The 25,813-nt window shown below is 29.7% G+C and overlaps 6 protein-coding genes across 13 annotated transcripts; 2 read left to right on the plus strand and 4 right to left on the minus strand.

Annotated features, from left to right (window-relative positions):
- Positions 1-139: 139 nt before the first annotated feature.
- Positions 140-1,939, plus strand: Rpn11 (regulatory particle non-ATPase 11). 2 transcript variants are annotated; one of them, XM_011060687.2, is made up of 6 exons: positions 140-329; positions 534-644; positions 712-861; positions 941-1,204; positions 1,263-1,529; positions 1,707-1,939. In XM_011060687.2, exons 2-6 carry the CDS (start codon positions 552-554, stop codon positions 1,866-1,868), a joined length of 936 nt encoding a protein of 311 aa, XP_011058989.1. In that variant the 5' UTR covers positions 140-329; positions 534-551; the 3' UTR covers positions 1,869-1,939. The 2 variants fall into 2 exon arrangements, with proteins under 2 accessions (XP_011058989.1, XP_011058990.1); XM_011060688.2 differs by having other exon boundaries at positions 163-448.
- A 132-nt stretch (positions 1,940-2,071) lies between these two features.
- On the minus strand, positions 2,072-5,628 carry Nop60B (dyskerin pseudouridine synthase 1 Nop60B). The gene is made up of 8 exons (XM_011060686.2): positions 5,463-5,628; positions 5,032-5,153; positions 4,597-4,929; positions 3,828-4,238; positions 3,627-3,747; positions 3,188-3,459; positions 2,860-3,060; positions 2,072-2,766 (listed from the first exon to the last, which is right to left on the minus strand). Exons 1-8 carry the CDS (start codon positions 5,470-5,472, stop codon positions 2,683-2,685), a joined length of 1,554 nt encoding a protein of 517 aa, XP_011058988.1. The 5' UTR covers positions 5,473-5,628; the 3' UTR covers positions 2,072-2,682.
- Positions 5,629-5,865: 237 nt separating this feature from the next.
- LOC105148765 (uncharacterized) lies at positions 5,866-12,387 on the plus strand. 6 transcript variants are annotated; one of them, XM_011060680.2, is made up of 8 exons: positions 5,869-6,024; positions 9,121-9,250; positions 10,030-10,389; positions 10,467-10,653; positions 11,093-11,248; positions 11,388-11,582; positions 11,672-11,923; positions 11,989-12,136. In XM_011060680.2, exons 3-8 carry the CDS (start codon positions 10,041-10,043, stop codon positions 12,053-12,055), a joined length of 1,206 nt encoding a protein of 401 aa, XP_011058982.1. In that variant the 5' UTR covers positions 5,869-6,024; positions 9,121-9,250; positions 10,030-10,040; the 3' UTR covers positions 12,056-12,136. The 6 variants fall into 6 exon arrangements, with proteins under 6 accessions (XP_011058983.1, XP_011058982.1, XP_011058979.1 ...); XM_011060677.2 differs by lacking the exons at positions 5,869-6,024; positions 9,121-9,250 and adding exons at positions 9,374-9,654; positions 9,742-9,770; XM_011060681.2 differs by lacking the exon at positions 9,121-9,250 and having other exon boundaries at positions 5,866-6,024.
- Positions 6,840-9,100, minus strand: LOC105148764 (hypothetical protein). Its single transcript, XM_011060674.2, has 2 exons — positions 8,268-9,100; positions 6,840-7,564 (listed from the first exon to the last, which is right to left on the minus strand). The coding sequence occupies exons 1-2, from the start codon at positions 8,814-8,816 to the stop codon at positions 7,262-7,264; spliced, it is 852 nt and encodes a 283-aa protein (XP_011058976.1). The 5' UTR covers positions 8,817-9,100; the 3' UTR covers positions 6,840-7,261.
- Positions 11,597-14,265, minus strand: LOC105148767 (Ubiquitin-associated protein 1). Its single transcript, XM_011060682.2, has 4 exons — positions 13,748-14,265; positions 13,320-13,640; positions 13,021-13,242; positions 11,597-12,959 (listed from the first exon to the last, which is right to left on the minus strand). Exons 1-4 carry the CDS (start codon positions 13,934-13,936, stop codon positions 12,495-12,497), a joined length of 1,197 nt encoding a protein of 398 aa, XP_011058984.1. The 5' UTR covers positions 13,937-14,265; the 3' UTR covers positions 11,597-12,494.
- On the minus strand, positions 14,028-25,800 carry LOC105148769 (aminopeptidase N). Of its 2 annotated transcripts, XM_011060684.2 has the most exons (12): positions 24,770-25,800; positions 22,465-22,953; positions 21,717-22,175; positions 21,160-21,355; positions 20,300-20,453; positions 19,829-19,910; positions 18,911-19,275; positions 18,478-18,758; positions 17,468-17,658; positions 16,675-16,989; positions 16,523-16,592; positions 14,028-15,966 (listed from the first exon to the last, which is right to left on the minus strand). In XM_011060684.2, exons 2-12 carry the CDS (start codon positions 22,926-22,928, stop codon positions 15,796-15,798), a joined length of 2,748 nt encoding a protein of 915 aa, XP_011058986.1. In that variant the 5' UTR covers positions 22,929-22,953; positions 24,770-25,800; the 3' UTR covers positions 14,028-15,795. The 2 variants fall into 2 exon arrangements, with proteins under 2 accessions (XP_011058986.1, XP_087265330.1); XM_087409204.1 differs by having other exon boundaries at positions 22,465-25,800.
- Between the last annotated feature and the right edge of the window lie 13 nt (positions 25,801-25,813).

The raw sequence follows: 25,813 nt of genomic DNA on the forward strand, positions 1-25,813 counted from the left end.
AGTCGCGGGAAAAGAACATTAGTGTGTATTTCCATGCGAGTTTATATATACATATATATATATATATATAAAATAAAATATAATATAATGTATATATAATATAAAATATGCGAAATATAATATAATAAATGTAATATACGATTTGACAGTTCTGTTTTCGACTCGCCGTCTTGCAATACTGGGCACACTTGGAGCAACCAGCAGACTGCGCTCGTGATTGTGCACATTTGAGACTTGTCATCGGTGACTCCAAGTAACTCCGAAGAAGGAATGCTCGTTCGATCTGTCACAATAACGGGGAAATTCTGTTGCTGAAGACAAAAACTGTCGTAAGAACAACTTATATCTTAATCTGATAAGAGTCGCGCATCACTTTTGAACTGTATATCGTCAAAGGATAACAGAAAATCCACATAGCGTTCTTTTCCTAACCTCTAAATGTTAGCTTGTACGTACATACAATATAACATATATATACCGGATTTCTAAAGATTTTGTGCTGTAATTGTATAATGTGTTTCAAATATTTGCAGAGTGTAGAACACATAAGAATGGACAGGCTGTTGCGATTAGGCGGTGGAATGCCAGGCCTAAATCAAGGGCCACCACCCTCTGATGCACCCGTTGTGGACACAGCTGAGCAGGTACCTATCATTCAGAACATTGTTTTTTATTCCCTTTATGTTGTCTTATTTTTTTGCATTATTATAGGTATACATATCGTCCTTGGCTCTTCTGAAAATGCTTAAGCACGGCCGTGCCGGAGTACCGATGGAAGTGATGGGTTTGATGCTGGGTGAATTTGTTGATGATTATACCGTTCGCGTTATCGACGTCTTTGCTATGCCACAAACAGGAACGGTAAATGTTAAGATATAAATGAGAAAATTGATAAAGTTTACTTTTGTATATGTCATTTGTTATTTTTATGTTCTCTTAGGGTGTTAGTGTAGAAGCGGTAGATCCAGTGTTCCAAGCAAAGATGTTGGACATGCTAAAACAAACTGGTCGGCCAGAAATGGTGGTTGGCTGGTATCATTCCCATCCAGGATTTGGATGCTGGCTGTCTGGAGTAGACATTAATACACAACAGTCCTTCGAAGCTCTTAGTGAAAGAGCGGTAGCTGTTGTCATTGATCCTATACAATCAGTGAAAGGAAAAGTTGTTATCGATGCATTTAGACTAATAAATCCAAACATGATGGTGAGTACATTTGTAACAACAATGTTTTCCAATTGTGACTCCATCGTACCGATTACAGGTTTTAGGACAAGAACCCAGACAAACGACATCGAATTTAGGTCACCTACAGAAGCCGTCTGTTCAAGCGTTAATACACGGATTGAATCGGCATTATTACAGTATTAGTATTAATTATCGCAAGAACGAACTGGAACAAAAGATGCTGCTGAATCTTCATAAAAAAACATGGATGGATGGTCTTACTCTTGCCGAATATTCAGAACATAGTCGACTCAATGAGAATATCGTTTCCGAGATGCTTGAACTCGCGAAGAATTATAATAAGGTGAAACATTGCACAGCAGGCGCAGTTTAAAAGCTTTACATACCTATATATATATATATATATATATATATATATATATATATATATATATATATATATATACTTTTGTATAGTATATACGTATTGAATATATTAAGTATCTTTTATCATAATAACCACAGAATTTTATTTTCACAGGCCTTGGAAGAGGAGGAAAAAATGACACCAGAGCAATTAGCGATAAAGAATGTGGGCAAGCAAGATCCGAAACGGCATCTGGAAGAGAAGGTCGACACATTAATGGCTACAAATATTGTTCAATGCTTGGGAGCTATGCTCGATACAGTTGTATTCAAATAACTGTTTTCCAATACATCACTTGCAATATGATATTTAAAGGAAATATACATCTTTTTAAAATAGAAATATAATGTTTTGTTACTTTCCAAAATGAACACAATTCAGCAAAAACTCGAATTAATACATGGACTATTCTATGTTTTATAAAAAAAAATGTTTTCTTTATAAAATTTTGGTATAATTAATCAAATTGATACTAAACATTGTTATAAATTATAACATGTGAATGTTTAATGGAAAAAATGAGGTACATAATAATTCTGATATTTGACACAGAATAAGTACAATATGATAAAAAATAATCAAAAATAAGATATTTTCTAATTATAATATTATATAGTATAATCTATATCATTAATTATATTCCTAATATAATGATAGATATAGATTCACATATTGCAGAGAAAACATAAAAAATGCATTAGTTACATAAATATACTCTAAACATGATTCTTATCTCCGCGTGATAAAAAGGTATATATGTACACAGTATAAATTCTTTGAATTTACCGAAACTCAGATTATAAATTAGAATACTAGTTTAGACGTATATATTTGCATTTAAGAAAAAAGATATGTGATAGATAACATACGAAAAACATTAGGAAATGTAAATTAAAGAATCGCAGAATAGTTTGTATTCCTTTAGATTTTCGGAATACAAACATTTATAAAGTCAAGAAAATAGTGTATATATAAAACTGGAACATTCTCTCGTAACATATAGCAGAATGTATAATTCAATAAAAAAATAACTGTACATTTTTCTATGTAACAGTTTAATCTAAAAATTTTTCTTTTTTTGAGTATCGATCTAACTTGACATAAGTTCTTGATCTTGATCTTTATCCTTCTTTTTCTTTTTCTTCTTCTTTTTCTCTTCCTTTGCTAAAGATTCCTATAACATACACACACACACATATAAATATCTTGTATAACGCCCAAATTTTTAGATTATATAAATCTAATTGTGACAAAAAAATCCAATTACCCCACTGGTAACTTCCTCCATTACTACTTCGTCTTCTGTGTCACGTTTCTCCTTCTTCTTTTTCTTTTCTTTTTTCTTCTTTTTCTCTTTCAGTGATGATGTTTCTAAAATCTCCGATGTTTCTTGTTGGACTTCGTCCATTGTAATTGTGTCCTCTCTCTTCCTCTTTTTACCGATGACTATGTCACCATTCTTTTCCGTCTACATTTATTAAAAATATCTTGTAAATAATATTTCTAATACTTTATACATGTATATACACGTTTATAAAAAATATTGAAAGTTTAATTTAATAAAATATTGGAAGGCATTAGAATAGTTGACTTACCGTTGATGCAGTTGTTGATGCCGTTGTCGTTGATGGTGTTGTCAGGTTTTGGTAATCTTGGTAACTATGTGACCATTCAGGAGGTGTTTTTTCATTTGGTTTTCCATATTTATCTAACAATCCTTCAGCTACCATACGTTTTTTTTGCGACGCTTTTGGTCCCAAACCCCACTTTCTTGGATATGAATCTCTCTCCATGATTACCCTTTTGAGTTTTGCAGCTACTCCATGATCACAAGCAGCCATAGTAGGAGAAGACATCAAAGCTATAGCTGATGTATACAAGATAAAAATAAATATTGTTTGAAGACCACAGATAAAGTTAAGTATTTTGAAGATTAAATATAAAAATGGACATTAAGTTGAACAGTTTTGGATGAATAGTAGAAGTTAAACAATGTTGAGTTAAGCATTATCGTTACTTTGAAAATATATTTACCAATTGCTACAGCTTCACCCTTGGTAGTTACGATTACAATTTCTTCATTTAATTCTATCCCTTGATCGTACATCAAAACGCCTGGTAACATTATTTTAGCTCCGTAACAAATTGCGTTTACCTAATAAATTTTGTGTAACATAATACTATTAAATAACAATAGACTTCTTTTTCAAAAGGTAAAATAAGTGGAATACATACAGCGCTGTCCTTTATGATGATTCTTTTGTGATTTATTAGCAGTGACTCCAATGGCCTTATAACTCTTCTTAAATATGATTCATCTCCATGATTATCGTACAGCCATTGAGCATCAAGAATATCCTGCATAGTGACCATACCATCCTGTTCAGATAAAACGCCAGAACGACTTCTTCGAAGTTCTTGCATGTGACAACCAGTACCTAAGAAGAGTCCAAGATGGACACACATAGTTCTGATATAAGAACCAGCTTCACAACTGACACGGAATATTCCCATATTGCGTTCTTGGTCATAATCGAGGAACCAACTGTCGTAAACTGTTCTGACGCGGAGCTGTCTCTTGACCGCCGATATCAGCGGCGGCCTTTGGAAGAGAGCACCGCGCAATTTTTCCAAGGCTTGATTCACCTAAATCATCAGTATTAGTGTGAAATCAATACAAGATGCCTATTTGGATATTGATATACAATAATTATCTTTTGGATAATAAAGAATTAATAAATATTAACATTTTCGATTGTCAGATAGGATCTCATGTTTAACAATAATTTTTACTAATTTTGTACATATATTTAAGAGTTATGAGATAAATAGCTGCAAATAAATGATACAGTAATCACTTATCAGAGATAAGAGATTCATTATTTGATTCCCAATCATACTATCATACATTTATTTGTATAAATATTTGTTTATTTTGCATTATATTGATTTATATTTGTTTAAATATTTATTTATTCCATTATCCACAATCACCTATATTTACCTTTTGAACACTTTCAGCAGCAGAATGAAGCTTGAATACAGCAACATATTCCTTTCCAGCAGACTGCTGCGACTTGGCTAGTCTCGTCGCTCTGTCTATGCAGACTATCAAACATCCTGATACTTTGGGATCCAATGTACCAGAATGACCAGTCTTCTCCACCCTTAGGATCTTTTTTATCCAAGCTACTACTTCGTGTGATGATGGGTTGCATGGCTTGTCCAAATTGATACAGCCTGATTTTATATACTCCGACAAGCTGCGATTTAGTGGAGTAGAACCACTGGTCAATGGAGTAAAGTGCTTCGTACGTGTCAACATTTTATCAAAATTCTGCAATAAGAAATAAGAAATTTGTCTCTCAAATTTTTCAAATTATATTACATAGTTGTTGCAATTACGTAGTATATAAAGATTTATTGAAACAAACATTACCTTAAACAGCAGAGGCCAGTCTTTACATTCGAGCTTCACCTCCATCTTCGAAGGGTCGATCTCACATTTGGTCGTCAATTGCAGTTCACCAATCGATTTCTTATCCTTTTTCTTGTTCTTGTCTGTAAGAAAATTGGGAGGTATAACCTAATCTACCTTAACCTCCACTTAATAAATAAAGCAAGCTAATTTTCTCGTGTTATATTCATATAAGTAAATGTAGTGCGCAACGTTTCTTTGGTCTGTTAACTTTGTTTAATATTTTAAACAGTACTATCATCGTAGGTGACCGATGTTGCGCTGAGTGAACACGTGTTCATCATGGGATTACTGTATGAATTCATAACAGAAACGACGCGATCCGGATTAACGCAAATAGAAATCGATGTGATATCTAAAAAAGTACTTCGTATGGGAGCGATGTTATTTACCTTCTTCCATTTTAAAATTTGTTAAAACTTATGTAAAATTCAAATGCCGCCAAATGCTACGAAGCGTACTAAAATTCCAAGAGAAGAATGAACTTGTGAAGCAATATGTGGAGAACGTTTCTAGAAGAACAGTGTTCTGAAATCTGAATCCTAGTGTTCCTAGCATAAAAAAGGCAGGTATACCAATAAGTCTGTTTGCATTGCTCAAAATCCCCAAAAATTTTTGAACTAATAGCGTTTTCGACCTGACCGGGTTTGCACTAACTTGGGTTAGAAAATACTTCGCTATTGGTTGACGTTACACGCTCTACCAATAGGAGAGCACGAAACATCATTACTTCAACCCAAAGGTTAGTGCAAAATCGATCGGACCGAAAACGCTATAAGAGTACGGTCAACGCGATGCTGCAAACGCTTTGAAGCAATTCTTAATTGGTCAGTTTGTAAAACTCTTTCTAATTGATCCATTAAACGCTTCAAATCATTTGTAGCGAGACTTTGATCACAGCTTAATGCTTCCGGCACACCAGGATATCAATTCTCTAACTTTCATCATGAAAAAGTGAGTCATGTCATGCGAATTCGTTCGGCAAGAAATTTCTTGTAAATATATCTGTTTTATTATTGAATAATGAGGAAGATAAAGAGGTTTTTGAAATACACGATGAAATGAAAATTACTCAGAGAATACTCAGAGATGTATCAAATTCTTTTTCGGTTTCTGATAATGAATTTCGTAGGTTGTACAGCTTAATACTAAAATACCTGATAATACTAAAATCCTGATTGGTTCAGGTTAAGTTTACATCTTATGCATACTATTATGGAATTTTGTGTGCGACAATACATAATTTTCTTTATAACTATGAGCACTGTTGACAATATCAGAATGTTTTATTAGCCTTATATACAATTTGCGTTATTACAAGTATAGACAATACGTTACTGCACTGATTCATTAACAAATATTAAGTTTTTTGAGTTTTGTCCAGCTAGATTGACATTTTATCCCATTGTGTGTCAAGTTGTAGCCAGATTCCAGATCATTTATTTAATAAATCTGTTGTTACTATATAATTAAATGGTCGCCATCTCGTTTCTCCAGCCATTGGAGAAGGAAAAGCCGCTAGCCTCTAAAATAGATGACCTGTCAGAAGAATGATAGTTCCATCAGAATCCCAGCTCTTCTATTAATTGTGAATCCCGGACTTGGTCCATCCGCAAGTTATTCTAACTTGAAGTAATCAATCTCAATCATGAACATTAACTTTTAATCGCTAATTGATTGTAATTAATCGAACTTTGATTAATTACAGCTTTAATTATTAACACAGAACAAGGGATGTGATGAATGTGGATGGATGGCTAAACTAAGTGTTATAAGTAATAATATCTATTTATTCAATTAATCTATGGTATCACACATTCACGCATAAACATACAATTGTATAATCATATTTGTATCAGGAATACATATTCATATCCTGGATATAGGAATATATCTGTCGTGCCTGCGTTATATATTTGTGTGACATGTATTTTTTAACGCACTTTTTAATAGTATTCATAGTGTTTTGTTTACAATCATGTTCGTGTTTTATTTGCAATTATGCTAAACAGGGCTTAGCATATAAGCCCGCGATCGCGTTTCATGTTCTGGATGAAGACAGTATTACGTCATGTCATGTATTCGCGTTTTATGATTTTTCATACTTATGCCAATTCGTATGTACGTTCTTATAACTCTATTTTATTTTCGCATGAACGCCGTAACGATCAAATACACGATATTATACTAATTAATCAAAATATTCCGGTTTTATGATAATGTCCGCAGCAATATTGATATCATGTACATTATAGTCCTCTATCTGCATGGTTTGGCTTCTATTGTCTCGCTGTGTTTGCTGCACATCCAAGTCGTTATTTCTATCTGGCTGAGTAGTTGTATTTTCCTTCAGAAGATTCATAGGTAAACGTTTCTGCTCGCTTACTTGAATTGTATTATTCTTCTTTGACAATCCGTCAATTCTATTGATTGATAGTATCATATTAGTCCTTCTTATACTCTCCATAAGTTGCTCTCGAGTACACCGATTCTCCTATATCAAAAGACAAATTTAAACATGAAACAGAATTTATATTCGTTTTCATTCTCCTTGCTAAATTGTCGAGGGGTAAATATTCACGAGATAATTTATATAAATTTGATAAGTAAAACTTTCGCATAAGAGTAGAATGTATTAAACTGAGTCGAAAAATCTTCTACCATTATAAAATTTTCGCAAAAGTTAATATCTATATTAAATATTAATAATCACTAAATATTGGTTTTTAATAATTTTTTTATTCAAATACTATCAATTTTACAGAAAAACAGCAGATGACAAAAATTGTTTATTTTCTTCTTATAAAGTTCTAAAAACTTTTTCATAATTTTTTAATATCGCATTTTCTCATGTTAGTAAAAATAGTTGCTAATGCAGTACTACAAAGTTGACAAAAAATTCTGAAAAAATTTTTAGAGCTGAGAAAAAGCTATGAGAAAAAAATAAACAATTTTTGTCTTTTGATGTTTTTCTGTAAAGTTGATAATACTTGAATACAAAATTATTGAAAATCAATATTCGGTGATTTTTAGTAATTGATATCTTGTTAACTATTGCGGAAATTGCAAAATGGTAGAGGACTTTTCGACTCAGTTTAGTCCGCTCTACTCGTACGCAAGATTTTTTATCGTTACTTATCAAACATCCTGTATAAATTGTAAAAATTTGTTACATTTCATTTAGTTTTCCAAATTACCTTATTTGTCGTTGTTTTGTTTCTTATAGGAATAAATCTTCCTTCATGTGATCTCGGTCTTGATTGTGCATACAGGCTTAACTTTTTATTCATAGATAATCGTTTTTTTTCTAGTTCTGGATACGATCTTTTAAAAGATTTGTACGGGTGTTTCGCGGAAGATTTTCCCTTTGTTGTACTTCTAGTACTTATTACTGCTTCTTGCTGTTCCTCTTCAGTATCTGTTGAAGATTGTAATTGTTCCATTTCCTCGCTTACATTTTGATCTATAAACTGTATCTCATCTAATACTTGGGCAATATCGTCATATTCTTTTATGGTTTTGTTGATTTCTTGGTCTTTCATTTTTTGCTTCGAATTAAGCTTTTCTTTTGGGAAGGATTCTAATGTCTTTAAGATGATTTTCATCTTTTTTATTCTTTGAATTCTTTTTAATATCTCTTGTTTTTCCTGCAATTGAATTTGGATCTTGCGTAATAATTCATTCTCTTCATTCTCGATTCCATCTTCATTGTATAATTGACTATCCTGCAGATCGAATTCTTCCATTTCGATTGCTACTTTAAATTGCCTTTCTGAATACGTTTTGCTGTTATCTGTTGTGTTCGATCACGTGTTTCGAACGTTTCCTATTTATTCCTTCCACCATTGATGATATTAAAGGCTTAAACACAATAAGCACAGACAATGAGCACAAGGAATAGGGAATAACGAGCTGTCCAATTAGAGTTCTGGGATGTAATATCTCGATTTTAACCTATCAGAAATCGGATACATCAGAATACATGGTTTCTGATAACTTGAAATCGTTTATTCTTTATTCCTAATTCCGTATTCCTTTTATTGTGCGCAGAGCCTAACGATTCACTAGATACTTTTCCCTGCTGCAACAAATGATTGCAGCAGCTGGTAACTTTGGGTGCATCCAGAAGCACAACCGCTTAAGGTGCGATTACATGTAGCGCGGTACAGAAACTAATTAGGTAACTATAGGAAACCGCTTGCTTTTTTTCTTCTCTATTAGGATGAAATCATACGGTGCGGAAAATGACTTCGGAAAGCAACCAATCAGCGTTATTCTGCGTTATTCCGAATAGCGCTAATTGGTTGTTTCAATGACGCATTCTCTATTCCGCAGTCGTTTTTCACACCATGTGATTTCACCCTTATTCTCTGTTCTCTGTTCCCTGTTCCTTTTATTGTGTGGAGCCCCTTACCGTATCAGCTGATCACCATATCAGTAGTATGTCACTGACTGTGCGCATAATGTGTGTAGGAGATTGATTAGGATTGACAAATATGTAAAATAAATACGACAAAAGAAAGTAAAGCGAAATTAAAAAATGCATCCGTACTGGATTTTCTGCCACAGGAGGGACACGAGAAAGTATATACTCTTATACTACTACAGTCACTTCGTTTGTTTAACGCGTCAGATGAATTAAAATAATTAACATTGTTACTCTCTCCGCAGTCCCAACTAACAATAACAGTTTGTCATGGGTGAGCGAAATGTCAGACTAATTTGCTCCCTTTTCAATACGATGATCATGCGCCCCTGTAAAACTTATTTTGTCCGTCGCGAAAGTTTATTTTAATATAGCTGATGTAGCGAACAGACCGAGTTATTTCGGGTCTGCGTCCATTGCTTAATCTTGGATTCACTGATCGATTCCCACCTATCTTAATATTGAAAGTTACTCCCTGGCTTCAATGCCTCCCAGGGCACTCTATTAATTTTACATTTCAAATATGGATCCAGATCCTGTAGAGATGGCGAACGAGGTCAAAAACAAAGTTATACTGCATTGGAACTGTCGGGGTCTCGTGGAGTTTCCAGAGGTAATAAGACTGCATGGCAGTCACATTCAGGAGATATATCTGAAGTGGAACAAGCTGACCACTCTACCACCGTGGATCACGGAGTTGTTCAATGTGACCAACTTGTACATGTATGGCAATCGGATTGAACAGTTGCCTGTGGAACTCGGCGGAATGAGTCAGTTGACGGTGCTGGATTTAAGTGCCAACAGATTAGACCTGATATCTGCCTGCATCGGCAATCTAAGCAATCTGAAATCTTTATTCTTGAACGACAATTTTATAGAGAGATTACCAATTGGTAAGTTCAAGACTATTAGATGGTTGTGCGTAAAGGGGAATAAGGTTTATTGACTCACATGAACGAAACAAAAACAGAATTGAGCCAACTGAATAATCTGGAAATACTGTCTGTCTCGGGTAATCAGATTGTCGCACTGCCGGAGTGGACCGGTTCTCTTCCAAGACTTCGAGAACTATATGTGGATAACAATCAACTGAGGGAATTACCTAACAGATTGACCATAGCTCCTGAGCTTACTATGATCTCCGTGTGTTCAAATAGGTTGCTATTTCTATTAATATTTTGCGAATAAATATTCTGATTATTAAATTAAATATAAAAAGTCTGATATTCATAATCTGTTTCTAATTTTAAGATCATCTTCAATATAGTCTTACAATGTCATAAGCCAATTACAGCCGGTTCACAGTCGCGATTGTTATGTTTAAGATTATCTTAAATAGTCTTAAAATATCATAAATCAATCAGAGAGCTTTAGCATCTTGAGACATTGCGCTCTTTTCCCTGATGAAGTGAACGGGAACATTCGAAATGTTGGTATTAACAATGAATCACGACACGATAATTTGCAAACTTTTTGGTACATCTTAAGACTACTTAAGACGCTATTAAAATAATGGATTATGAATATGAGTCTAAACTTCACACAGATAAGATTAATCGAGCTACAATTTCGAGTTTTCCAATAAATGTTTTGCAGGTTGAAATATTTGCCACTGAATGGATTTCTATCGGCTCCCTGTATACGATTCGATGCAAACGAATATTTAAATTATGTGTCGTATCCGCTTCTATTTCAATTACTTTCGCAACTACGCACGACGGTTGTCCGCGATAGAGAATATTTGGCATTCGGGTAAGCACATTAGAGTGTCAAATAGGAATAAATTATGCGCGAATAAAAAATAAATCTTGACAACTGTTATTTTACTTTTGAAGTCTGTATATAAAGTAAATTTTACAATCTCTATGTATATATGTATATATAATCACAGATGTTTTAAGACGCATTATGACACAAATGTGCTAAACACAAATATAAAATTGTACATAAAAATGAAGAGACTGCATGAAATAAATGCTGATGTTATAATTGAATTACCACGGCAAATGCTAAAAATTCACGAGGTTCACGAAAACGTGACTTGTTCCCTGTGGGAATTAGCGCTAAGGAAAGTTTATACCGAAAGGTAATTGAGAAATCTTATAAACAGGAATTTCTTTATAGTCTTTTGCAAAAGTATAAGTATCTTGCAGATTTAACGCAAATACATTTCAGATATAAGCACATGCTCGACGTTTCCGTTTCTCCCGCAAACGTAACAATACTCTACAAACCACTTAAGAATACTAAACTGGACTTCACACTGTCTACGAGTTATACTTTGTATAATTTATTAACAAACGGACCCACTGGTATCTGTGTAAATTCTCAATGCCAGCAACCGATATTCACAGAAGCTTGGATCATTATCGGTATCAATCGCTCTGCAGAATCTATAATAACGATCGTTTTATGTTGTAGTAGAAGGTAACATACAAAATAATCATGTAGTACCTGAGTGTATCAGTTAGTGAATTTTTTTTAATTTGCAGTTGCGCCACTGCATTCGCTGCACACTCAAGTATGACTATTAATCTTCATTGGCACTCCATCAATTGATGAATCCTCCTAACTAGGTATCTAATTAATCCACTTCTGTATACAAAGTGTTAGAAAAATAAAGAATTCTTACGCACTTAACTGAAATCTTGTATCAATAAGTTTTTAAATTAAATCTAACTTATTATAATTGTAATTTATTTTGCAGCATCGCGGCTACCAAAAGCGATTCTTCAATAATGCCCAGTAGGAGTTCCAATTCCATAACATAACGATGAATTAAATGAAATTATTACATAATGTCATATTCGATAACTTCCTTCAGATATTCAAGACTAGCCTCACTGATAACATTATCTTTCTTTTTATTAAAATATATGTTTGTGACTCGATGTATCTTCCATGCATTATATAAAAATTTCGATTCGTTATGTTTTTTCACACTAAAATCGAGTCGCAACAAAAAATATTCTACATTTTTTCCTGGCGAGTCTACGTCTCAAGCGATCAGAAGATCTAATGCCTTGTCACGATCAAAGTTACACTTTACTAATGCCGCGGAAGCTTCGTCTTCGGGAAATCCTAGATCCTTCAACGTGCATAAATTCTCATAGTAGATCTTTGCCTTGGATTGATCGTGCTGCGCGAGCGTCAGCGCTGTCTCGGCATAGTCACTCGGGACGCCAGTCTCTTCTAAGGATTGGACGGCTAATAGATACTCCACGATCTTCTTCTCATGCATTTTACCTAGTTCCAGTACCGCGCGCGCCGCTCTGCATTTGGGAAATCCCATGTCACTCAATTGCAGGATCAATTTTAGATCATCCTCCGTCATGCCTGATAATAAATCTGCTAGCGGTTTCGCATGATTCGACGACATTGAGTTGTCGTATCTTGGGACTACATGCGCGTCGCTGTTTGGACTCTCCACTCGACTCTTCAAATCGGGCCATGGCTTCCAATTCTGTCGCAAGAAGGGATTAATAGAATCAATTATATTTACATTATAGAGAAAAATGTATTACCTCCATAACAGGCCGTTCTAATTCCTTTTGAAGTTCCTGCATTATTGTCGAAACGCTACGGTGATTTTCGATGCTATGTGTATCTTTGTCGGCTTCGTCCACTTGACTCTTTGTATCGGCTTCTTCCTCCTTGCAAATCTCGGTTGTATCATCAATAGTTAGTTCATTTATAATGTTCTCCAATTTTCCTGCAGGTACCCATTGCGACCGAGGTTGTAAAACCTACATTTAAAAGATATTAAACAAGAATCATCTGCAATGCTTTTCAAGAATTTTAGAGAATAAAACATTTCATTAACCTGCGCTAATTCTTCCATGTCATTGATAGTTTTCAATTCCATATTATCAAAAGGACTGCTCGTGTCATTATCGAAGTCAGCAAAGTCCAAACCCCCATTGATTTTTACATGATCTTGAAAGTCGTTTGCTGGAGGTGACAGCGGCTGTGGTGTGAGTATTGTCGTTTCTGGAGCGGGTGGCGCATTAATAGGTAGCTGCTTCACGCAATCCAATGGTGGAGGCGATGGAGGAGTCTCCTCTCTCTCCTTCTTTCTTTTTTCTTTCAATCGAGCTTGACGTGCTTTGCTGTAGGCTTGTCTAGCCTTGCGCCATTCGCACATCTGATTAATTTGTGAAAATTAATTAATTTGTGATAATTACCAAGTCATAAAATTATTGTTACACATTACATAGAACATTAAGATAATTAAACAATTATGCCTCCTACCTTTTCAAGTACTGATTTTTCTAAGCTGAAGTCGTACGTTAACTTCGATACATCCGGCAATCGGTTGTTATACGCGACAGGTAGGCCGATCTTCCTCGGTGGTTTGTAGGCTTCTGCAATTTTGACATGAACCCCGTCCATGTAAGATGCCACCAAGTCGCATTGAGCTGACACGGACGATCGAGCCATTGATTTCTATACGAAGGAAAACGCCACGAAATAACACGCGACTTGCAACGGAGTTCGTCGCCTTAATCGTCGATGCACGAAGCATAACCTATTTTCCGTTGTAATAAATATCATTTAATTGCTCGTGTCGTATGCCACCGATACATTTCGCGCGTATGTGATTGCGGTTTAATTAAATGTTAAATTCTCTCTCTTTTTCTCTCGCTTTTTTGTAGCTTGAAAATCTGAAGTATCTCTTTAATGGTCGAAATGACGAAAAAACACTTCTCCATTTGACACTTCTCCACTTGACAGATTAAATTCTCTTCTCGTCCGTTCGTGTCGTCGTCATTGCGAGAATATCGATTGTCAAACGCTAGCAAGATTTTAAATATCGATATTCGATACTATCAACTATTAATACTGTTCGATTTTACTGTTGAATTTGTATCTGATTTAATTATTATCTGTAAATATCAATACTTATCTGAAACCTCTCTTTTTGTTATTATATTGTTGGCAATTGATATTTTACGTTTATAAAAATATTTTACAAATAATTTCAGAAAACATTTAATATTGTATAATTTTATATAAATTATTTGTTAAAGTTATAAAAAACTATATATATATTTGTTAATGTTATAGAAAATTTTATTTATTAATAACTCTTCCCTAGATTATTAATAAAATACTAAATATTATTATAAGATGTTATTAATAATATTATATATCAGCCATTGCGATTGATATCTTGCATCTCTGAAGTCTGAAGATCCCTGAATACTGACTATATACATTATCAGTCTGTGATATGTCAAAGAAATAGTCATATGTTCAAAGGTATAGCAATACAAAATACTCAAACTTTAAATTATAAATATTTTATTTTCTCTCTCTCTCTCTCTCTCTCTCTCTCTCTCTCTCTCTTTCTCTCGGTAACGGATATATTGTAACATGAGTATACTCATACAAACAATTAGATCTTGAGTAAATAATTAAGAAAATAAGATGCTTTTTGAGAATTAAACTTTTTGCAGAGAAACTGAATAATAATAATAATAAATTAATAAATGTTAAAAGTAATATAATAAGTAATATATGTTGAGAAATAGAACCAATAAGAATAAATCTACTAATTAAATAAAAGAAATATCTATTTTTGGAAGTGGATCTTACATTTTCTTCTTTCAAGAAATTAATTTATTTAAAATAGACGAAAAAAAAATTTGTAATACATAAGATGAAAATGTGTATGTTAAGGATAATATAAAATTTTGGAGAATCTATAGAAAAGTATTATGTAAAATAAAATTGCAATAATAATAACCGTTTAAGTAAAGCTACATTTTTATTACAAGCTTATTTTTATAAGATATTGTCATTTATTTCAAATCTTTTATTTCAAATCAAGTAACTATACATATTATAACAATAATAATGTTATAAAAATTAAAAAATCGCAATTAACATAAACAATATCATTATATAATATCTATGAAGTATTATATATTTATCAGTTGAGATAATGTAGTTGCATATGTGCTCTCTATCGAATATAAATAAGAGTTACGCTTATAAAAACATTTTATAACCAACTTCAAAGAACATTTATTATTATATATTATACAAATAATTTGTGAAAATTGCAGAAATTAATATGTTATAGAAGATTTTATTTATTAACAGCTTCCCTAAACTATTAATAAATACTATGACATTGAACAATATTAAAAATAATAAAAAATAAATAAAAAATCATTTACGAGATGGTAATAATAAATAAAATAATATTTTTCAAAAGTTTATATATGATAATAAAGTTTATATATGGTAAACATATATATATGATTTGTATCACACACACATTTTGTGTTTTTTTAATTATCCAAATTAATAGAATCGTAAGGTGGATGTGTTGAATAAAATCGTCTGCTAAAAGTGTCTGTTAATTTCTTGACGTAATGTTTACGCTTTTTTATCCATTCTTGAATTGTAGACGAAGTATTTGGATCTAACTGATTAATAATATCTTCTGAGAATTTTTTTACCTAAAATAGGATACAGTTTGAGATGTTAATAATTAGCAATTTATTCTTATTAAAATTATGTAAAAATTGGATGAAATATGATTTTTAATTTAATAATTTTAATAAATAAGTATATAATATGTACAAATAATATACCGGAAGTATTTGTACGTCCTAAAGAAATTGTCTTTTATTTATGGAAGATATACGTAAAAGCATTTTCATAAATCAACTAAATTATTAAACCAAGATACTTAAGACGATTTTCTTACAAATTTTTTAGATTTTTTTTTAGATTAATGGTTTAATATTAATTTATAAATTACAAGAATTCTGTTTATATTTTAAAGTATGTTATTCAATTTTACAATGTGATTTTGCTCAAAAATATAAAAATAGAGTCTAAAAATGCAACTATAATTAATTATTAATATTAATTTAGTTAGGTAAACTTGAATTAATTTACAGTTTCATACGAACAACGGTTTTCATTTGAAGCGGCCACAATTAAAACGTACATTATTGATAGAGTTAATAGATCGTTAAATATGTGAATCTAATATTATATAAAATTTACCTTGTCAATTTGTTCGTCAGAATAAACATTTGAAAGAATCAATGTTATCATTGCATTTATAGTAAATGATCTACAAAAAATATATTTATAATTAAGAAATTTTTATAATTAAGGAAACAGTTAAGTATACATATTTAGAAAAGTTATATTACTTGGGTTTTATGATCTCAAAATTGTTTAATACATAATCAAGGATCAAATCATTGCGCGCATGGTTCTCAATAATATATATAAAAACAAGAGAATGCTCCTTTTCGTGAAATAATGAAGTGTTAAATGCTGTAATATTTAAATAGTTGATGATGATATCGGGATTTTCAGCGCAACTCAAACTTTTCAATAATTTTTTTTGATATTTTTCCGTTTGATGTTTTTCTTTTAAATATAATTTCAACATTTTATCCCAAGTAGCCTTATTGGCTGTCATCAAACCAGAACAGTACACAAATTTTTGCCAATGTCGAATTCTAAAACACATATTTATTAAGAAAAGATACGTAGATTTCATGTGTATAACCGATTTTCTATTTTATTGAATATTCGTATTTTTATATTCTACATTTTTTTATTAAGCAACCTTAATTATTTTGCGCGTAAAATTATATTTCCGTGCAATTTTTTTGTGCAATTTTCTCATTCTACGTGATACTAACGCGACCAAATAATCATCATACTACAGTGAAGAAATTAATGAAATTCCATCGATAATATAATATTGCTTGTTAATTTATTATATACTTTCGCTTATATGCAATAATATATTTATTCTATGTGCATTCCATCATTAAAATAAGAATGAGGATTGAGGAGAAAAAATAAGGCGAAAATTTTGATCTCAATGATTTAAAGAAACAGAAAATCGGCTATCTACATGCGCGCACATACACAAATACAATTTATAAGATAACGTGAGAATACAATTTATAAGATGATCGTAAAACTTACTTGTAGATTTTAGGTCTCTCGAGATGTTTGTTTAATTTAACGGCGGCCATTGCCTTGCATTTCACATGACCGAAAATACATGCAAATTTTAAAACATCTATTTTTGTCATTATTGTGAGATCGTCATCATGAGGATTTTCTTCATATCCTATTTTTAGAAGTAGTCTATCGAAAAGTTCTATCAAACGCAACTATAATAGAAATTATGAAATATTGTATTGGTTTGATAATAATTTATTGATATTTATGTTCAGATTCATATATTATTAGTATATTAATGTTTTATTAATACATTCACATTACATGAGTAACAAGTGAACTTGCATCTCAGTTTTATAATATAATTTATAATATATTAATACCTATATTAATATGTATGTAATTTGAAAACAGTTCTAACAATTACCAATGTTAATATATTTATTTTTATTTAAATGTACAAGATATCACAGCAATTGGAAAAAAAGTGTCGTACTGCGATAATTTATTGCAATTCAAGCGAAATTTCTCATTAGTTTTAATAGAATTCTATACTCTATAATTATTTTAATAGACCTCTAACTACTACTTTTTTAATTTTAGTGTTTTAATATAAAAAATACAGAACTTTTTTTTATTTTGATAAGGAACTATGAAAAATGCTACTAGAACTATCATTATTATTTTTTTTTATTAATAGAATGTCGTGTTAATTTCACAAATCCGAATAAATTTGGAATGTGAAGTTAGCATGCCATTGTATCAATATAAAAAGAATAATGACAATTCTAATGGCACTTTTATAGAAATGCAATTAATTTATGATGAGAAAGAAAATTAAGATATCCTCAATATATAGGGGAAACCGGGGCACCATTGGGTCATCAATTGTTTAACATAATCTAGAATGTTTAAATTAATAAATTTACTACTAGTACAATACGACTGTTACTGATAAAAAGTAAGTATAAAGAGAAAAATTGTAATAGATATTAGAAATATTCAACTTTATGAAAAATATTGTTACCTACCTTAACATTTTCTAGTTTTGGTAGTAAAAGAGTTTTCTTCAACCGCGTTAAAATTCGGAACAATGGATACCATGCCACATAATCTGTTTCTAACGATAAATAACTTATAATATTAATAAATAGATATCCACTTATTTCTTTATTTTCTTTCATCATAAAGAAAAATGCATCATTAATGATTTGAGCACGATTAAAGACGTGTATATTTTTGTATTTACCACTATGTAAGTAATTTGAAATTTTATACCAATTTCTGATGTCGTAATTAACGCGATAATATCCTGTAACAACACCCATTATATTTACTATTAAGTCTTCAAGTAAAAATTTGTTATTATTAAAGCCATATTAAATTTTTGTCATAAATTATTTAATTATTGACGAAAATAAAATAAAATAAAAAAGCAGAAAAGATTTGTTAATCCATACTTACCAGTTTGTTGTAAATTGAGAATGATCCAGTCATTTGAATTAATTGTAAAGCTTATATTTTGATCTGGTCGTAACCAATATTTGGGCATAGTATTAGAGAAATTCGGATTAGATTGTGTAGCGAAAGTCACGGGAATCCACCATTTATTAGTAATAGTTTCATTAAATTTCTGGAAACATATTTGTGATATTGTTACTTCACCAGTTTCATAATTTTTTTTCACGTTTACTATAGGATAACGGTCTTGATTCATCCAAGTATCCATGACTTCTTTTATTTTATAATCTTCGTGCGGGACATCAGATTCATCTAGAGCACTTTGCATGGTGCTCCATAAATCGTCCGGAGTAGTCGAGTTAAATTGGCTAAATTTGAAAAATGATTTGTCAAAGGCTATATATACGTCAAGCAATGTAAATGTACTATTAAAGAATCTACGTGAATATTTAATTTAATTTATAGATATACATGTAAAAACTTATATTTAAAATTTTTATGTGTATGTATAAATTAAATTAAACATTCATATAAATTAAATTAAACAGAATAATATATTATATAAGTACTCAACATTACATTGCTATTTAATTATAAAACCGCATACTTTACTTTTTATTTAATTATAATTTAATTTAAGTTAGTTCTAAGTTATATTTTAATTTAGAACTAACTCAAATTAAATTATAAATTAAATAAAAAATAAAGTATGCGGTTTTATAATTAAATAACAGTGTGATGTTGAGTATTTATATATTATTCTGTTTTTTATTTAAATTATCTATAAATACATATATATGTTGCTGACAATATATTATTTTAAGATAATTATTTTATAAGATAAATATGAATATTATTATATTTGTGACTTAATATTGTGCTATATAATAATGATATTACACTATATTATTCAATACTTACTACGTAGCCAAATACTTAATAAGACCTTTTTGAAATACCTCAGCGGTAATTGTACTGTGTAACATGCGTAATAAAATTGGTGCTACAAAAATAAACACCATAAAATATGTATTAATAATACATTTAATGCAGCCATGTATTTATAATACACATAAGTTATAATATACAATGTAAATATACAGGAAAAAATGTTTTATATACAATTAATATATAATTTTATATAATTGTATATAAATGAACACATCTTTTTATATAAATTTATAATTATATATAAAACATTTTTTTCCCGGGTATGTATATTGTTCACGAGAAAAATTTATTTGCTATCCAGTTAGAAATTATAATAGATTTGATGTCGATTTCGTTATCATTTCTGACTGGATATTAGTCTTCATTTTATACTACGTTAGGGAATCTATGAATAATATTTTAATCATATTTACATAGTCCTATATTATTAGTTTTATATACCTTTTACATAAACTTCATTAGAAAACAACAACCCATCCTCAAGAGTATTGTTAAGTTTCAATGTGACAGAATTCATTGAGCCACTATCTTGAAGAAGACAATATTGATTAATCGCCATTAAAAAATTTACTTGAAAATTTCCAACTACACCAAACTGTAAAAAAAGTTCTATATGTGACCCAATATTAAACATTCGAATCAGAGCTAAAAACTGATTGATTTGCTGCTTCTAAAGACTTTTCTATTTTACTTTTGTAATACCTAAATTATATTATCTTTTGTGTCAAACATTCCCAAGAGAAAAGTAAAGAGAAATATATAGTTTGAATATTTAAAAAAAATGTTGGAAATTACTCAATATAAAAACAAAATCAATAATATAAATATAAAATATTAAAGTTTATCATTTTATTAAATATTATGAATATGGCGGATGCAGAGAATAAAGTATTTTCAAATTCTAATAAAACTATTACAGCGTTCTTAATTATTTCTGAATGTAAATATAGTGTTCAAAAAATAGTGTATAAAAAATTAAAAATAGTGGATCTTTAACGACAAATATAAAAAACGATGTGTCTTTATATTCTAATAAAAATGTATCTTTATATTCTAATAAAAATTTGTATTAAAATGTTTTACAATTATTAGATTGTACAAGAAACGTATAATCTTTTTATGACTTTAAATTAAATACGTGCTATCTTTCTTTCAGTTCCATCTTGATATTTTTTATAAAAATTTTATATGTAATTGTATTTAATATTAGTATAATTATTTTAAGCTTAGATTATAATATATTATATTTTAAAACTTTTTTTTTAAAAGGGTAACTATGCATGTGTAATATATTAAATAACCTTGGATAAATTATCAAGAATGTATGATTGAATGAACATAGCAAATCCTTCTTTTAACCACTGATAGGACCACCAAGATGGAGTAACCAAATTGCCAAACCATTGATGTATAATTTCATGTATTACTAACATCGCTGTTCTTGTTGCTTTATAACGTGGTTGTTTGATTTCATCATAGAGAATTCCTGATTCTTGACTGAAAGACAGAACGTAATATAATAAATTATATAAAATATATCTGTGATAAATATGCAATCTAATGTATATAATGTAGTTGTGACCCTTTGACAATATCATACTTTAACAGACCTTCATGTGACATCTCCAGAATGTATTCTGTATAAAATGTTATTAGGGTAGTGACATCATAATTTATGTAACTTATATTATAATGATTACCATTGTGATGTGAATGTGATATTTTGTGCTGTGAAAGTGTGCATTTTTTAAGTGTTTATGAAAATGCACATGTTTTAAATTATTAAAGTTTGAATGCTAAGAGAAATAATGGCTGACTTTAATAGTTTAATTAATTTCTTTTTAATTATTTATATTACCTATAAATGATAAGTCCCCAATTTTCCATGCCGTAAACCGGAAAATTTGGTATTATGACGTGATTCATTTTTGGTACTTTTTCAGAACTATTGGTATATTCAATTAAAAGCGGCGTGATTCTTTGAGCAATAGTATACGCTAATTTTATTCGCGATGCCAAAGACGAGTTATACCAAATATTAATGGTTTCGTCCGCGTTGGAAACACAGGTGAAATCAGATATGGGGATTATAACAATTGCTACAAGATAAGTAGACATTATAGGAGTAGTGTTAAAGTGTGTTAGTATGAAGCCCTTTTTTTTTTGGAATTGCTCTCGTATTGGCATATTTGACAATGCTATATATTTCTGATGATGTATTACAGATATATTAAAGGTGGCTTTTAACGCTGGCTCGTCCCAACATGGAAACATTCGTCTAGCACCATTCGGTTCGAACTGCGTTGCAGCAATCCATCTACGATTTAATAAAATATCTTAAATTTTGGTAAATTTACTACTTATGTCAGATAGCATAAGAATTTAGAAAATACTAGTATTTATTATTATATATTATAGGATAGACCCAGAGGCGAACCAGATCACCGAACAAATAGAATTTTAAGTATAATTGTTATATGTTTAAATAATGATTTATCGAACCTTACATGTTATGGCAACGATGATAAAAGCAAAAGAATAGTAAATAATATTTACATTTATAATTACATTATAAAAATATTTTTAATCTTTTAATATTTACTTACATTTTGTTTCCTTCTTTATTTATGTACGGAAATTTCATGAAACCAATTTGTACAGAACCAACTTCAGATAAAATACCAACAAATTTTAAGTTAAGAATGTAAAAACCGGGTGATAATGTATTTTTGAAATTAAGTGTTAAAATATTCGTTACATTGTCATGAATATGTTCCATCGGTTTATAAACTGTACCCTTGTCATTAATCAACGTTGTTTCCCTTTCATTTATTTCTAATTCTCTTGAGTGTAAGCTTATGCTTTGCGATGCATGATAAATTACGATTTTGACATTGGATTCGCCGTGAAAAGTAGAATTGTCTTCTTCAAGATACGGTATCAGTTTGATGTTATAGTGAATTGGTATCGTATTGACGGATAAACGACGTATAATTTCAAAATTACCATTGATGCCAAAACTCATAGCCAATATTAAACCAATATTTAATAACAACTTTAAGAATCCCATGTCGATCCTTAATTGTTTTATATATCTACAATTTTTCATTGGTTTATGAATTAAAATTTTAAAAAAGAAACAAATGATAATGCAGTCCAAATTAACTAATTTTTATATAAAAAAATGGGAAAAAATAATTTTAATTATTTTTATTAAGATAATCATACATAAAATTTAGCTTGGGAAAATTATGAATTTCTTAATTTTTTTTTCTATTATATATTGAGTATATTTTAATGCACTCGCGAAATTAATTAATCTTATCCTTACAATAATAAAACGGGTATAGAGTATATAGAGTCAAGCACGGTAGTTTGTATGCAAAATTTTTCTTTATTTTGGACGGTCTTCTTATAAATTGATAAATATGACATTTTTATAATAAACAAATGTTTTGGCTTCCTTCCGAGCCATCGTCAGTGCTTCTGATTTATTTCTCAAATCTCTTATGGTGAAGTAATGTAGAAGTAATGTTTGTTTATTATAAAAAGAATATCACATCTATCAATTTATAAGAAGGACCTTCAGAATAAAGATTTAACTATCGCGTTCTAACTACCGCGCTTTATATGCCCGTTTTATTATTGTAATTAATTTTAAGTTTAAAGAGTCTAAAATTATTTAATTTTGATTATATTATTTTTATTTTCGTAGAATTTAAGAAATAAGATAAAAGATCAATCTAAAAGATTAAATTAATTTAATTTAATTTAATTTAATTTAATTTTAAGCATGTAAATATGCGTGTATATATTTGACTGTACAGGTTATAAGTAATATCAGTTTTAGAAATTCCACTTTTGAAATACCTGCACGAAAGTCTTTATCTTTTATTTCAAAGATATTAAAAGAAATATATTAATAAATTGTATATGAAAAAGTCATCATAATTTAATATTATTTCTTAAATATAAAGAAAGAAAAAATATAGTTTCAACAGCTGAAATAAAGATATATTATTGGGATATTAATATTTACTTATTAATATTTTATTTTCATATGAAATTATTTCCTTATTGCTTATTTTTCAACAAGTTTTTAATTAGTATTTCTATTTTGATATAAATATAAAAAAAAAATATTTTTACTAATTTTATTTTACTATAACTGTTGGATAGAGCTAAATAGAAAATGATATGAATCTATTTTTTTCTTAAATTTTCAAGAAAAATGATTTTTACACCATTACAAAAGACGTTTATTTATGTTCACTGTTTTTATTTACTATTTAAATTTGAAAATTACCGAGCTATTACGAAAAATTATTTAAGCGAATTATTAATTATTAAAACAAAATTTGAAATTAAAAATTTAATGTCTTTATTTAACGAGAATACTAATTTATATTTAATGTTAACTCCCTAAAGTAATCTTGAATTTCAAAGAGCTTGTTTTAATCTAACTAAAATTTTTGAATATAAAGCTCGGTGTTATTACTTTGAAATAATTGACTGACATATTTTTCAATTGAACTTCTCGTCTTTATATCAAATATGATAAAAATATGCTAAAAATAAAAAGATTTAAACAATAAGAATCTTCGACTGTTTATGTCAATATACAACCAATAGGGAAAAAAAGTTCATAACGCCCGAAGCTAGATCTTAAATATAAATTCGGTGTGAATTTATGTAACTACGAATCTATAAGTGCGCGTAAAAAAAGTTTTAATAAAAGAAAGTGACCACATGGATAACTCTACAAAAAAACGACTATGAAGAAATTAAACTATGTTCATTGCATATGTTCCTCTGAAATATTTGTGTTCAATTTGTAATTTTCTACGTTATTATCTACGTTTTTTTAAATAATCTATTTATTTTAAATATTTTATTTTCAGTGATGTTTACCTTGTGCGATGCGTTATTCTAATAATATTATCATTGAATTGTACTTTCTTATATAAATACAATTATTGGTCAGAGCGATTATTAGAATCATTACAAATATATCGATGCAATAGCGAGTTGTCTTGTCGTCTCGAGAGATTACCCTAAACTGATTATTGAGCATATTCATCAGATACCATCGAAAGGACGGTAGTGTTGTATAAGCAACATATTTTTATTTTACTTTCCTTATTTTAATTATATATAACAATGTTCTATAGTAGAAATAAACATTTGTCTCCTTTACCGAGTGTACTTACTTAATTGTTATGAGTTTATTATTTAAATAATTTGTTTAAACAGATTTTCTCTTTTTCAAAATCTCCTAATATATTTGTATATACGACTGCACCCTCAATCAGATATATTAACAATTATAAAACTTAATTACTTCTTCCTGTATTATATTATCCAATTTATAACAATTTACATATTATATATTTTATATATATATAATATTTTATATATCTTGTATTATCTATATGAAAAAAATTCGTAAATTTAACATAAATATTTCATGTTACCTTGAAATATATAACAACTCTGATTTAAATTTTAAGGGGATGCTATATTAAGTTTTTAACTTTTTTTAGTATAAAATCCATTGCACCACTTCCTAATTTTGCGTCTATTTTAATCTTATAAAATGATTTTTTATTTTTTATTCTGTTCAGTCAATTCGGAGATTTTTATTTGACTGTAATGTCGATAATTTGGTCGGTATATAAATAGAGTTTAAATCTTTACTAAAAAAGAGTTTGTATCTCCGCTAAGAGGATTTAAACCTTTACTATAATAATAAAAACGCATTCTTTTTTGTTAAATTCCTGGCGAGTAATATAATATTTGTATTATTTCTAATGTATTACAGGAAATATAAAAAAAACTGTTTTAGAGAAACACAAAATTCGAAATATTCAATAAATTTTATTTTAGATATTTTTTTATATCATATTAATACACATATGTGTTGTGTGTAAGCATATATATATATATATATATATA

This window comes from Acromyrmex echinatior, chromosome 9 (genome assembly GCF_024713525.1).
Source record: "Acromyrmex echinatior isolate Ae372 chromosome 9, ASM2471352v2, whole genome shotgun sequence".
Classification (NCBI taxonomy): Eukaryota; Metazoa; Arthropoda; class Insecta; order Hymenoptera; family Formicidae; genus Acromyrmex; species Acromyrmex echinatior.

What these genes read in the sequence shown, in the direction of transcription:
- Nop60B (XM_011060686.2), bottom strand. An exon ending in TCATCATAAAGGACAGCGCT is followed by an intron (nt 3,748 to 3,827) that starts GTATGTATTCCA and finishes AAAATTTATTAG; the next exon opens with GTAAACGCAATTTGTTACGG. An exon ending in GGGTGAAGCTGTAGCAATTG is followed by an intron (nt 3,460 to 3,626) that starts GTAAATATATTT and finishes TGTATACATCAG; the next exon opens with CTATAGCTTTGATGTCTTCT.
- LOC105148769 (XM_087409204.1), bottom strand. Translation starts at nt 22,967, where the DNA reads ATGAAAAATTGTAGATATATAAAACAATTAAGGATCGACATGGGATTC. An exon ending in TGGGGACTTATCATTTATAG is followed by an intron (nt 21,356 to 21,716) that starts GTAATATAAATA and finishes TCTGTCTTTCAG; the next exon opens with TCAAGAATCAGGAATTCTCT. An exon ending in TTTGAGATCATAAAACCCAA is followed by an intron (nt 16,593 to 16,674) that starts GTAATATAACTT and finishes TATTTTTTGTAG; the next exon opens with ATCATTTACTATAAATGCAA.
- LOC105148764 (XM_011060674.2), bottom strand. Translation starts at nt 8,816, where the DNA reads ATGGAAGAATTCGATCTGCAGGATAGTCAATTATACAATGAAGATGGA. An exon ending in ACAAAACAACGACAAATAAG is followed by an intron (nt 7,565 to 8,267) that starts GTAATTTGGAAA and finishes CTTTTGATATAG; the next exon opens with GAGAATCGGTGTACTCGAGA.
- LOC105148767 (XM_011060682.2), bottom strand. Translation starts at nt 13,936, where the DNA reads ATGGCTCGATCGTCCGTGTCAGCTCAATGCGACTTGGTGGCATCTTAC. An exon ending in ACATGGAAGAATTAGCGCAG is followed by an intron (nt 13,243 to 13,319) that starts GTTAATGAAATG and finishes TTTTAAATGTAG; the next exon opens with GTTTTACAACCTCGGTCGCA. An exon ending in TAGAACGGCCTGTTATGGAG is followed by an intron (nt 12,960 to 13,020) that starts GTAATACATTTT and finishes TTCTTGCGACAG; the next exon opens with AATTGGAAGCCATGGCCCGA.
- Rpn11 (XM_011060687.2), top strand. Translation starts at nt 552, where the DNA reads ATGGACAGGCTGTTGCGATTAGGCGGTGGAATGCCAGGCCTAAATCAA. An exon ending in CTATGCCACAAACAGGAACG is followed by an intron (nt 862 to 940) that starts GTAAATGTTAAG and finishes ATGTTCTCTTAG; the next exon opens with GGTGTTAGTGTAGAAGCGGT. An exon ending in TAATAAATCCAAACATGATG is followed by an intron (nt 1,205 to 1,262) that starts GTGAGTACATTT and finishes TACCGATTACAG; the next exon opens with GTTTTAGGACAAGAACCCAG.
- LOC105148765 (XM_011060676.2), top strand. Translation starts at nt 10,020, where the DNA reads ATGGATCCAGATCCTGTAGAGATGGCGAACGAGGTCAAAAACAAAGTT. An exon ending in TATAGAGAGATTACCAATTG is followed by an intron (nt 10,390 to 10,466) that starts GTAAGTTCAAGA and finishes AAACAAAAACAG; the next exon opens with AATTGAGCCAACTGAATAAT. An exon ending in AGAGAATATTTGGCATTCGG is followed by an intron (nt 11,249 to 11,387) that starts GTAAGCACATTA and finishes ATATAATCACAG; the next exon opens with ATGTTTTAAGACGCATTATG.